This window comes from Humulus lupulus, chromosome 1 (genome assembly GCF_963169125.1).
Source record: "Humulus lupulus chromosome 1, drHumLupu1.1, whole genome shotgun sequence".
NCBI lineage: Eukaryota > Viridiplantae > Streptophyta > Magnoliopsida > Rosales > Cannabaceae > Humulus > Humulus lupulus.
Window position 1 is genome coordinate 123459633 of NC_084793.1, and position 13040 is coordinate 123472672.

At 34.8% G+C, this 13040-nt stretch overlaps 1 protein-coding gene across 1 annotated transcript; it reads right to left on the minus strand.

The window, feature by feature from the left end:
* Positions 1 to 9826: 9826 nt before the first annotated feature.
* LOC133797520 (pentatricopeptide repeat-containing protein At2g15690, mitochondrial) lies at positions 9827 to 11938 on the minus strand. The gene has a single exon (XM_062235448.1). The coding sequence runs from the start codon at positions 11826 to 11828 to the stop codon at positions 10035 to 10037; it is 1794 nt and encodes a 597-aa protein (XP_062091432.1). The 5' UTR covers positions 11829 to 11938; the 3' UTR covers positions 9827 to 10034.
* Between the last annotated feature and the right edge of the window lie 1102 nt (positions 11939 to 13040).

Here is a 13040-nt window from a genome sequence, read left to right on the forward strand (position 1 = left end):
TCTAAAAACCGAGCCCCAAGTCCCACTTGAAGATTTCAAGAAAAGGATTAGGGTAGAAAGAAACTTAGATGAGGTACAAGAAGATGCAGGCTCACAAAAACCTCTTACCTTACTTTATTTGATCTCGATGGTGCTCAACTTGGAGATCTGACTAGTGAGGCTTCTCTTGAACTCTAGAACACAAGAACAAGGCCATGCACGACTTTTAGATCACATACATGCACAAGGAACGCTAGGGTTTTGGGTTTGAATAAGAAGGAGAAGAATGAATCACAAGAAAGGATTTCACTTACCTTGAACTCGGTTTGCTTAGGGTTGAACACTAGCTTCAATGTAGTCTCTCCTTGAGAGAGAAGGAGAGAGGAATGAAATGAGAGGAAGTGAGAGAGCCTCTGATTTTTGTTTTTCAGAGTTAGAAAAATAATGAAAAGGGAAGGGGAAGAGAGTTCCTCGATTTTGGGGGGACAATGGTAGGGAAAATTATTTTGAGAAAAAAACAAAACAATGATTACACCCTTAGCTTGTGAATGGGTAAGATTCTTCCTATTATATTTGAGTTATGTGTCCTAGCTCTTGAGAGCCCTAGGACCTATCCTTACTTCCCACTACTCTCTCTCTCTCTCTCTACCCTTGGAAATTACTTTTACGCCCTTGCTTATTTTACCTCACATTTAAGGGATCCAAGGGCCCTTTGGGAATTTTGTGCTCTAAATTTCCCTTAACTTTTAACCTATAGTTTTTAAATATCTCAAAGCTTAAATAAATAAATTAAATGTGACCCAAAAATAAATTTGTCACATATCACATAATTTTGGTAATTTGATCAAATTGACCAAAATGCCCTTAGAGGCCCGAGCAAGAAATTCTCATTCTTAAGCCCGGTTGAATGGAATTAAAACCTCAATCAATTTTTATTAAACTTATTGGCTCTACTATAAAGTCCCAGATGCCAGAAAAAATTAATATTTTTATGTCATAGTATTTCCTAATTTATTTAATCCGAGATTTTTATGCCATTAGGGTTTATTCCTTGGTCCGAGACCAATCTTTCTTTGCATAAAGCTAGATCAATTACTGGATCATTACAACGGCTATAAAATTCACTAATCATTAAAAATTCATATAATATCATTTATCAAAATAATATTTCACATAATTCTTCACCGACTCCAACAGCTACTATCGGGTGTCCAAAACACAGGATGTTACGATAATAAGAAGTCAACTTTTGGAATGGTGTTTACTTTTGGGGGTGGAGCTGTGATATGAAGAAGCGTTAAGCAATCTGCGATCTCAGATTCTACCATGGAGGATGAGTACATAGCTGCTTCTGAGGCAACTAAAGAAATAGTCTGGCTGAGGAAGTTCAATACGGATCTTGGTGTTATACCAGATATGGATAGACCCCTCATTTTGTATTGTGACAACAATGGGGCAAAAGCCAATTCTAAAGAACCTCGGAGCCACAAAAGAACGAAGCATATAGAGAGGAAGTACCACATAATCAGAGAATATGTGGCAAGGGGAGAAGTGAAGGTCATAAAGATTGCATCTGAGGACAATCTTGCGGATCCCTTCACAAAGACACTGGGAGAGACAACTTTTCTAAAGCATATAGAGGGAATGGGTTTGAGATAAATGTCGCATTTGTTTTAAAAGTGAAAGTGAGAGTTTGTTAGGTTTTATGCCCTTATAAAACCACATATCTTATGTAATTCATTCATTATCAATAAAGTAGTAGAAATCATTGTTTTTCAATCAAATTGCATTGTTTGCATGTTTATTACATGATTAATTATTATTAATACAAACATTTATAAAATCTCGAACATATGTATAGTTACAATTATAGTGACTCGGTCACAGTGGATTATAATTGTAAGTATATGTTCAAAAATATTTTGTCCTAAGATTAAATTAGTACACTGGATTTTTACTGATTGAGTAATCTATGATAAGATCTACTTACACATCTGGTGTCATATCCAGGTGATTGACCAAGTAGATAAGATCGAATGGAATTTGTTACATTGGACTGGACCGATATTGATTATTGAGAAGATAAGTAAGTATCGTTATTATCTAATCTAATCATATCACAACGTTGACCATAGGTCAATTCAATCTTAATTCTGAGTGATTAATATTTTGTTAATTGTATTATTCAAGTCTTTTGATTTGTTTGTTACTATTATCCCCAAAATTTGAAAACGATGGCATGGCAGTAGAAGTGACAAATGGAAAGGAATGGTTGGGTGACCTGGCTTAGGAGTGACCTGGTAAACCAGTGGAGAATTTTGACTGGCCAGAGAAGTGTCATGACCGACCAAGCATGACCTTGTCCGACCAGTCACATGTTTGTCTGCCCAGGCATGACCTTGTCCGACCAGTCACATGTTTGTCTGCCCAAGCATGACCTTGGCCGACCAGGCATGACCTTGGTCGACCGGTCATGACCATGTCCGACCAGCCAAGTGCATGTCAGCCCAGTCAAGTGCATGTCTGCCCAGTCAAGTGCATGACTACCCAGTCAAGTGCATGTCTGCCCAGTCTAGTGCGTGTCTGCCCAGTGAAGGTGTGGTCGACCAGCTTGAATGAGATATGGATCAACTAGACAGAGCAAAGCTACGCAAGAGATCCCAGAAACGGCTTCAACAAGAATTGGTCTTGGCTTGCGCGGGAATCTCTCATTTATCCCACGAATATAGTGTACTGTTATATTTTGAATATTATTGTAAATTAAATATAATGAGAATAACAAAATATCCCGATTATGGGGGGATATCATCTGTACGATCCTGAGCCTATAAATACAAGGCTTATGGCATCATAAAGGGGACTTTTTTGGAACTTTTGATTCGAATTCTTATTTTCTAGAGAGAGAGAGAGTACTTGTATTTGAGAGAATTCTTGTATTCTTGTAATCTGCACTGAAGAAACTCAGTTAACTCAGGTTCATCTGATCTTGAGTACAGATCTATAATCACAACTCTAAGTGGATTAGGCTATTACCAACACATTGGGGCTGAACCACTATAAAAATCGTCTGTGTCGTTTATTTCTCTTGAAGGTTTTTATCGTTTTTGACATCTACACGTCGTTGGCCAAAAACGCGGTCAACAGTTACCAGCTGACCCTACGAACTAGCTCATACTTACATATTGGAGATTCGGTAGTATAATTAAGTGAGAGTATTTATCATAGATATGAAATCTATAACTTCTGTTTAAGAAGTAAAATGATGATTTCCTTATAGCTTGGTTCAAGTGTTAAATGATAGAGTACTCAATTCTGTAATTAAATTTACGAAAATATCATTTACAAAGAACTTAGTGGGAGTTAAGGATAAAATACCGAAGAGGGGTAAAATGGTAATTTGCACCTATCTCATCAGTAGATCATCTATAGAGGATTGAATAACGATTATGGTTATAACAATGGATAACATATTTACATTTGGTGTAAAGCGTTCTATGAATTCAAGAGTGCAATTCTGAGTCTATAGTGGAGTCACGAGGAATTAATAAGGTAGTAAGATTATTTGTTATAAATAAACTCACGGTAACTTATTGGAGCTTGAGTTCATGGATCCATGGTCCCCATGTCATCTCTTATTAAAATGAACCTAGTAGTCTTCAATAATTAATTTAATTATTGATTATAAAAATATCATATTGACTACTTCAATGGAAATAAATAATGTTAAATTATTTATTGATATTTTGTGAGAAAAGAAATAGAATAAACTTTGAGAATTTTATTGCAAAGTCTCAATAAGAGAGTATTATAGCCAATTGAGACAATTTTGTTAATATTGATATATTGATATTAATATTAATAAAATAAATTAAATAAATGTCAAAATTATAATTTGTTGATTTTGACAAGTATTTCATTAATTATAATTATTAAATAATTCAAATAAAATGGGTAACTAAAACCTATTTTATGTCCTAGCTAATTGTCTATATATACTAGTGTTATAGAATGACATTATGGAAGATGAATTTGACAAGGTAAAAATTCACTACTAATATTCTATACCTAGCCATCCACTCTCTCTTAATTTTCTCTCTAGGAAATCTCTTCTTATGTATTGAGATTTGCCCACATAAACACTAGGTTGTTTTAGAGAAAGACTCTGAAAACTGTAGTTTTGTTTCAAAGTGGTTTGGATTCCTTGCAATACCTAGCATTCAACAAGGACAAAAGGTTAGGGAATTCAAATGGTGTAGTCATTGCTTCGCTACGCATCTCGTAAGTACTCTAATGATTTTATTGTTGTATTTACAAATCTCTGTATGAAAATCACTTATATGCATGTATTTATATTTTCTATTGTATGTTATTTTGTGCAATAGGGAGCATGCATATAAACTTATATAAATGAGATCCCATACTATGATCCAACTGTAGCTGAACAGAAAGCAATACTCTATGGCAGTATGTCTCAATTCTATTTCTTTGCTTCATCTATTTGATTTGTCTTGATTCCAATCAATCTGAAATGATCGCAAGACAACTCTTACTCCTACGATTCTAATTCCTAAATTTCTTTTTCATTTTTAATTCGAATTATATGGAATTCTGTTATCTATCGAAAGAAAGAATCAAATTAATGAAGGAAAAAAGAAGGGTACGGGGATAATATAATAAAAAAAAATCAAGTAACTTTCTTGTTATTATTCCACGAAGAAGTAATTGATTGAGCAGTTGACAGAAGATCCAGAAAAAAGTGAAAATGGTTTCATTCTTCCTTATTGTCCATATAGAAAATTTATGAATAATTCGATTAAAATAATTTTCTGACCGTTTGTAGTTATTTTACTTCCTGAAATACGAACATAGAAATAATTGCAATATTTATTTGATTGAAAGAGTTCCTATATTATTTATAGAATACATTAATCCACTAGAATCCAATACAATAGAATTTCGAAATAAAAATATTTTTAAATAGAAATCATGATATAAAAGTAAAAATAAAAGCTTTACCAACAAAACGATCAATTAAAAGAATTTTATTCCAAAACTCAATTAATAGTACTTGGAGGCTACTCTGCCACTTGCGTTCATGAATGTGCTTGCTTAGTCGGATTGCCTGAATGCTACAAAGATTATCAATAGGCGTTTAAAAAAAGCAACAGTCTTATTATGACAGCTCAAATTACAGTAATACAACTAAAATAGGACGAATTGTAAATTCTGCTGCGCATGTCTAGTTTTGCCCACTATATTTTTTTTAATGCCAAATACCATTGAATTGTTACCATCTTTATAAAAAAAAAAATCTTATGATTTATCATGCTTTGAGCCAGTATACCCTTTACTAATAACTTACATTTACGTAAATTATAATAATATAGATAAATGACAGTCATAGTAGATTAAATGATGAAAATAACTCAAAATAAGGTGAATTATGTCAGTAGTAATCTGTAATTTATATATATAAATATTAAATAAGACATGACTATTTTCACAAGGAAATGCATCATCATGTGGGGCCTAACTAAAAAAATTCCCCATACTGTACACATAAAAAAAATGCTAATGAATCCTTAGGGTGTGATTGGTATTAGATTTAGATTTGATTTTATGTTTTCAAAAACTCAAAATGAGTGGACCCACTAAAATATGTGATTGGTATGGTCTTTTTTAAAACTGTATCCTAATCAGAATTTTAATATTGTGTTATAATTTAGAAAACGAGAAAACTTGTTTTCTCAGTTTTGTAAAATTATTTTCCAAAATCCCACATATTTTAGTTTCTGTTATATTTTCAAATTTAATACCAATCACAGATTTAATTTTTTAAAACTCAAAAACAATTTACTGACATTGAACCAATCACATTTTCAAAAACATGGTTTTAGTCACTAAATTCAGATTTTCATTTCAGAATCCACTTTTCAAAAATACAATTTTCTCAAAAGATCTCTTTCATAACTTTATGCTCATCTTTCTCTCTCTCTTTCTTCTCCCTCTTCTCCCAAGGACGATCACTCTTTCGTTTTCCTCCATCTTCCTCTATCTTTCTCTCTCGGTTCCGATCCCCTAAATTCAGAACCTCGAAGCCCCATTGACACTGACACGAAGCACCACCATTTAAGGTCAATATTCTTGACATTTTTTAATTTTTTTTTTGTAATTCAATTGATTTTTATTTTTATTTTTTATGTTATAATGATTCAAAGCTTAAACTAAAGAAAAGTTTTAGTTAAAGCACTAATTTATACATTTTAAACAAATTTGGGTATGATTTTTTTAGTTTTTTTTTTCAGATTTAAAACTCTGGAGTCTGTAGAAATTTGATTTTGCTCGATATCAGCTTGACGGGACCTTAAAAATCAAGATTTTTATGGAAAAATAAACATTTTTGCTCGATGTCGGCTTGATACTGCTCGATGCAGTTCGAGAAAATTCTTGCAAGAAGCGTTATTTTTCAATCCGGTGTCTGTTTGAGGCGATTTATTTATTGAGTTTGGGTATTTTTTTCGAGATCTAGACGTTTGAGAAACATATATAACATTTGGGAAATTTAAAGCTTGAAAACATAACAAATTTCAAAACAATAGCTCATTTTTTGTCATTGTTTCTTGATATACACTTCTCAAATGTATAAATCTCGAAGAAAAAAATACAAAAAAAAAAAACATCTCAAACAGACACATGAGTGAAAAATTACGCATCTGGCAAGAATTAAATTGAACCCTTATCGAGAAGGGCATCGAGCACCATCGAGCTAGGCATGAAAAACATGATTTTTGATGGAAAAATCGATTTGGCTCAATGGTGCTTGATCCCAACTCGAAAGGGCCTTAAAAATCAAGATTTTTATGACAAAAGAATAAATAAAAATTGGCTCAATGGTGCTTGTTGCCGACTCGATAGTGCTCGATGTAGTTCGATGCAATTATTGTAAGGTGCGTAATTTTTAACTGGAGTATTCGTTTGAGGAGATTTTTTTTATTTTGGATATTATTTTTTAAAGATTTACATGTTTAAGATGTGTAGATTCACATTTGATGAGTGCATATCTAGAAACTACGACCGAAAATGGGGTATTGTTTTGAAGTTCAATATGTTTTCAAGCTTTACACTTCCCAAATGTGTATATATGTTCCTCAAACGTGTAGATAAAAAAAAATAGCCAAAAAAAAAAAACCACATCAAATAAACACCCAAGTATAAAATTACACCTCTTGCTAAAATTGCATCGAGCAGTATTGAGCTAGCATCGAGCACCATCAAACCAATTTTTTTTTTTTTTATATATAAAAATCTCGATTTTTAAGACCCTGTCGAGCTGGCATCAAACAACATCAAATTTCAGATCGGACAAAAATTGTGAAGAAAAAAAAAAATCATGTCCAAATCTGTTCGAAATGTGTAGATTAATGTTCGAGTAATTAGCGAAAAAAACCCTTTTATCTTTACATTCTTATACATGTAACCCCAAATTCTTTTTTTTTCGCCGGTAAAACCTTATAATCCCCCGTTTCGTTAGCAAATTTAAGGTGTCGTTCATTCCAGTTCATTAACTGCCACAGGAGACAATCCACGTGTACACAAGAGTATATGTGACACTATAGCTGTAAATGTGGGCCGCCTGGCCCGGCCCGGCCCACATTTTTCGTGCCTCCGGTAAATTCGGGTCGGGCCGGGCCCATATTCAATTCGTGCCATGCTCGTGCCGACCCATTTTTGAAAGAGTAGGCCCAGCACGGGCCATGGGCCCGGCCCATGTCGTGCCGTGTCGGGCCGGCCCACTTTCCTTATTCGGACCCACTTTTAGGCCCACTTTTTTTTTGCTAAAAAATGTGAGGATGGAGAATTGAACCCTCCACCTCCTCTTTAACCATCAATGGACTTACCACCAAACCAAATTCATTTCTTTGTTTTAATCATAATTTTAGATATTTTTATATATTTTTTAACAATATTTTACACAAAATTATATCAAAGATAATTATTAGAATTTTAATACCTACTAATAAATGCTAAAAATTTAACTAACAAATCTTAAAATAAATTAATATAATTATAAAAATACAAACATTGAAAAAATAAGACATATATTATCATTTTAATTTATTAATTATTGACAAATAAAAATTTATTATGATTATTAATGTCAAAATATCGAGTTTTTTATCATGTCGTGCTTTCGGGCTAGTTTTTTCGTGCTTTCGTGTCGTGCCTTCGGGCTTGTCGTACTGTGCCGTGCTAAGCCCGTGTCGTGCCATGTCTGGCCCAAGCCCATATTTTTTCGTGCCGTGCCTGGCCCAAGCCCATATTTTTTCGTGTCGTGTCGTGCTCGTGCCTTCCGGGCTCGTGCCGGTTTCGTGCCGTGCTCAAAAGCCCGGCCCGTATTTACAGCTCTATGTGACACGTTTTTATTAGTCCATGTTATTTATTTATTTAAATATATAAAAATTATTTTAAAATAATAAAAAATTTAAAATGATTTAAAATTAATAAAAATTATAAATTAAAAAAAAGCAAAACTAATTTTATTTTATTTTTCTTTTTGTCTACTGCCAAGGTCCTCTCCCTCTCCCTCTCCCTCTCTCCCTCTCTCCCTCTCCCTCTCCCTCTCTTTTATTTTTTTGCTTACTTTTTTCTTGGTTTTTTTTCTTTCTCACATATCTTCTCTTTCAATCTATCAATCTACTTTCCTATCCTTTCTTTATTTCTTTTTCTATTTTCTTTTCTTTCTCCTAGATCCTCTCTCTCTATCTCTCTCTCTCTTTCTCAATCTCCCCCCCCCCCCCCCCCCCCACCCCTTTCTTTCTTTCTTCCCAGATCTTCTCTCTCCCTCCCTCCTTTTTTTTTCCTTCTTCTGCCTAGATCCCCTCTCTCTCGATCTCCCTCCCTCTCTCTATCTTTGAGGTCGGAGTGGGTGGATCTGCAGGAAAAAAAAGAGAGAGATACCGAGGGAAAGAGAGAAGAGAGAGATTTGATTTATTTAATTTTTTTTAGTTTTAAGCTATTTTTGATTTAAAAAAGAATGATGTATCTTGTTATTTAATATGTGACCAAATAAATTAAACAGTTATATCTTAACTGGTAGTTAACAATTACAAAAAAAAAAAAACTTAGATTTACTAACGAAAAAGAAGATTGAAAGGTTTCATCGGCAAAAAAAATTTGGATATTACGAGTATAAGAATTTAAAGATAAAAGAGTTTTGCCACTAATTTTTTTTAATGTTTTAACTAAAATCTTTTTCTTACTTTAAGCTTTGAATTTCTATAATGAGAGGAGATGGTGTTATTGAAGGTCTGTGGAAAAGAATGTGGGATGATTTTCAATATTTTTTTCAAAACAGGCTGTGTTGGTGTTGTGGCTGTCGTGGGTGGAAGGGCAAACAGAGGAGAAGATAAAAATGAAAAAGAGTGAGAAAGAGGTAAAATTAAGAGGGGGTACTTCAGAAAAAGGGACAAAAGAACTTACCTTTTTATGTATCGAGTATGCGGGACATTTTTTATTTAAGCCCACATTAACCATAAAATCTCAAATTTTCCTTTCACAAAGACGATAATAGATGAAAAAAAATATAGGACGTAAATTCTGAATTGAAAAAAACATATAAGTAGTTCAACACTTTTCCTTCGCCTGATAGACAGAATGACTAAATCAAATCCACAGATCTTTCACATAAACGCAGTAATATTAAAATGAACTTGATATTAATCAGAAGCTTGTATATGCGAGAGTTACCAGTATACATTCTATTATCGGTATCCATAAGATCATGCCATCGAGAAAAGAAAGACTCTTGATTCGCAAAAAGAACAATTTCATCACGTAGAGAAAGAAAGAAAGAAGAAAGGTAATTATATTTGACATTCTAGAAAATAATTGATTGAATTCATAGCAACAGGACAATACATTATATTATATAGCTGCAAATGGCCACTTCCATAAAATCCCATCAACCTTGTCAATTTTCAAGCTTTACGCAATAATTGTAATGAGGGAGAAAATCTTTGTCAGCTGTGTATAATGGTAAACGCGGATCATAGAAGTTACCAGTAGTCCCCACAAGAGCATTTTCCGTCCTTGAAATGATGAAATCTTTTGTTGTCTCTAACAATCAATTCCCTCCCAACAATCTTAGACATGATCTTGATGGCATTATGGCAATCTCCACAGACTCGGAGATTCTTAATGATCCTAAGAGGTGTCCTCGCCGGAGTACTAATAAGGCCATATGCAATTGCCAGCCGCTCACTGTGATAAAGCAAGGCCTGCTCCTTGGCTTCCTGATCAATGTCATGAAGCACATATCTCGTGTCAGGCACATAACCAGCTTCTCTCATTCCACTCAGGGCTTTCAACTTCTCATCATCCTTGTATAGAGTTGGGCTTTTGAACTCAACAATCTTGTTCTTTCCATCTAGCATGTTAATGGCATTAAGCTTTTTGGGTGGTGGAGTAGGAATCTTATTAGTAACAGCCTTAGACTGGTCAAGAACAGTGATGATCTCCTCAGTACGGTCTTGAAGATCAACATCCCCATGAATCTGAGCATAATCTCTCAAAGCCTCCCAAACTGCCACAGTGGGCTCGAAAGGGAGTTTTGCTATGTAATCCTCTGCTTCACGTAGATGTCCACACTTACCATAAACACCAAGTATCCCCAGATAATGCTCCATCTCTGGAGCAATTCCATACTCAGTTTTCATTGATTCGAAATGTATAAAGGCTTCTTCCACAGCATCTGCACTACCACAAGCCGAGAACACTGCAAGAAAAGTCTCAGAATTAGGTTGGAATCCTTTTTCCCTCATCTGCTCAAATAATTGCAATCCATCATCTCCCAATCCGTTATCTGCATATCCATTTATCATCAAATTCCAAGAATCAAGAGTCCGGTCAGTCATATAGTCGAACACTCTCCGTGCATCAGTCATGCTCCCACATTTCACATACATTTCAATCACCTTATTGATCAACTGACGTTCGCTCCTCCAGGTCGATTGCAAAAAAAAATCATGAACCTTTTTCGCATTGTCTAACAACTTCGATTGCCCACATAACTCAAACAAAGCATGAAAACAATTTGCATCCGCTTTCACCCCTTCCTTGTCCATCAATTCAATGGCTTCTTTAACCTTCCCCTCTTGGCAGAGTCGGCCTAAATCTGAAACAGAAAGTTGGATAACATTGGGCATCTGATTCTCGAAAGCCTGGCCTCGATTTGAAGCTTGAGTGTTGGTCATTTGAGTAGAGTTTTGAACTTGCCCAGTCCACTGACTGGGGTTTGGGCGTTGAGGGGAACTTTGATTCGGGTTGTTCCACTGATACGGCCCTCTGGATTGCTGATAATCCAGGTTCTGAGTGTTCAATTGATTCAAGTTCTGATACTGAGTCTGAGTGTTCCATTGATTGTTTCCATACCCAGGATTTCCCTGGTCAGGAATTCCGCGATTCTGACCCTGATTAGGATACCCACGATCACAGCTCGGGTTCTGGCTCTGGTACGCTAATTGATTATTGGGGATTTGGCCCTGTGAGTTCCACTGGTTAGGGTTTGTGTTTCCACTTTGGGGGTGGCCATGTCCCTGTGACTGTGATCCCCACTCGCCAGGGTTTCCCTGATCAGGGAAAGACCAAGAATCGGACGGTGGACGTTGCAGCGGAGGAGACCTTTGGAATTCATAAGGGACCGTGGAGGTGCTTAGGGTTTTGGCTAGGGTTTGAAGGTTGTTGCCAAAGCTATTAATGGAAGCAAAAGGAGAAGGATGCAAAGGTCGTACCTTGAACAAGTAAGAGAACTTCGAACATCGCGAGCGGCTGATAGCTTGCAGAGATGCCATTTGTGACGAGAATGAAGGTAATGCTAAACCCTCCTCAGCATAAACCCTTGTTTATTAACTGTGTCCTTCTGTTTGGAAAATTACAGTTATGCCTTTCTAAGTTCTGATATTGTACATTTATATTCATGCAACTATGATTATAAAATTACAACTGACACCTGGGAATATAATTAATTTTCATAGCTGTAAAATGGGGCCTTGCCGGCCATTTTTTTCAGGCCTACGCTGGAGATGGGCCGGACTTTGCTCGACCCGTTTCACTATATGTGTTTGGACCGATCAACATTTGAAAAGAAGTTTACATATAGTAAGTTTTGGAAAAAAAAGTTCAAAATATGGTAAAAAATTACCATAAACTTAATTATCTTATTTTCTCTTCTCTCCTCACGATCTTTCTCTTCTCATTTCTTTCTTTCTCCTCCCTTATTCAGTGTCCATCTCTGATTTCTTCCGGTGATGCTACCTCCGTCGCTGCCTCCGACGACGAACTGGTTTTTCTTCTTCTTCTTCTTCTTCTTCTTCTTCTTCTTCTTCTTCTTCTTCTTTCTTTCTTCTCATTCTTCTTCTTCTTCTTCTTCTTATTCGGTCTTTCTTATTCTTCTTTTTCTTTCTTCAAATCTAGTTTTATTCTTTTTCTTCTTTTTCACATCTGATTTTGAACTTCATATTTGATTTTTTTGGGTTTTTTTTTTCTAAATCTGTTTAAGTTACCAGGTATTTGACTTCATATTTGATTTGATTTAAGAAATGTACTTAAGAAAAGTTGACTGCTATTATTTAGTGTAGACTAGGGTAGTATAAGAAGCTAGGTAGTTGAATATTTTAGGGTACTTTTAACATATGAAAGCTTAGATTAGCTGATTAGTTTTTTTGGTTGAAAAGGGCAAAAGTTGTCAAAAGGTTCTTCCCTGTGATGTTTAGATCAATTTGATATAGGTTTAGCAGCCAAACGTTTATCAAATAAGGTTCTAACATAAATATTTATGTGTTTATTAATTATTTAAAGAAATAGAACTAGAACGTTTGCTCAAAAAATGTATCGATAGGTTTACAAAATTTATTCAGAATACAAGTACAAAAAATAAAAAAAACAAGCAAACAAAACTTTTGATTTTTCTGGTTTTTTTTTTTCAAATCTGTTTAAGTAACCAGGTACCATGACGCCTGATTCATTTTATTCATATCAGATTTTTTTTAGACCTAGGTGTAATC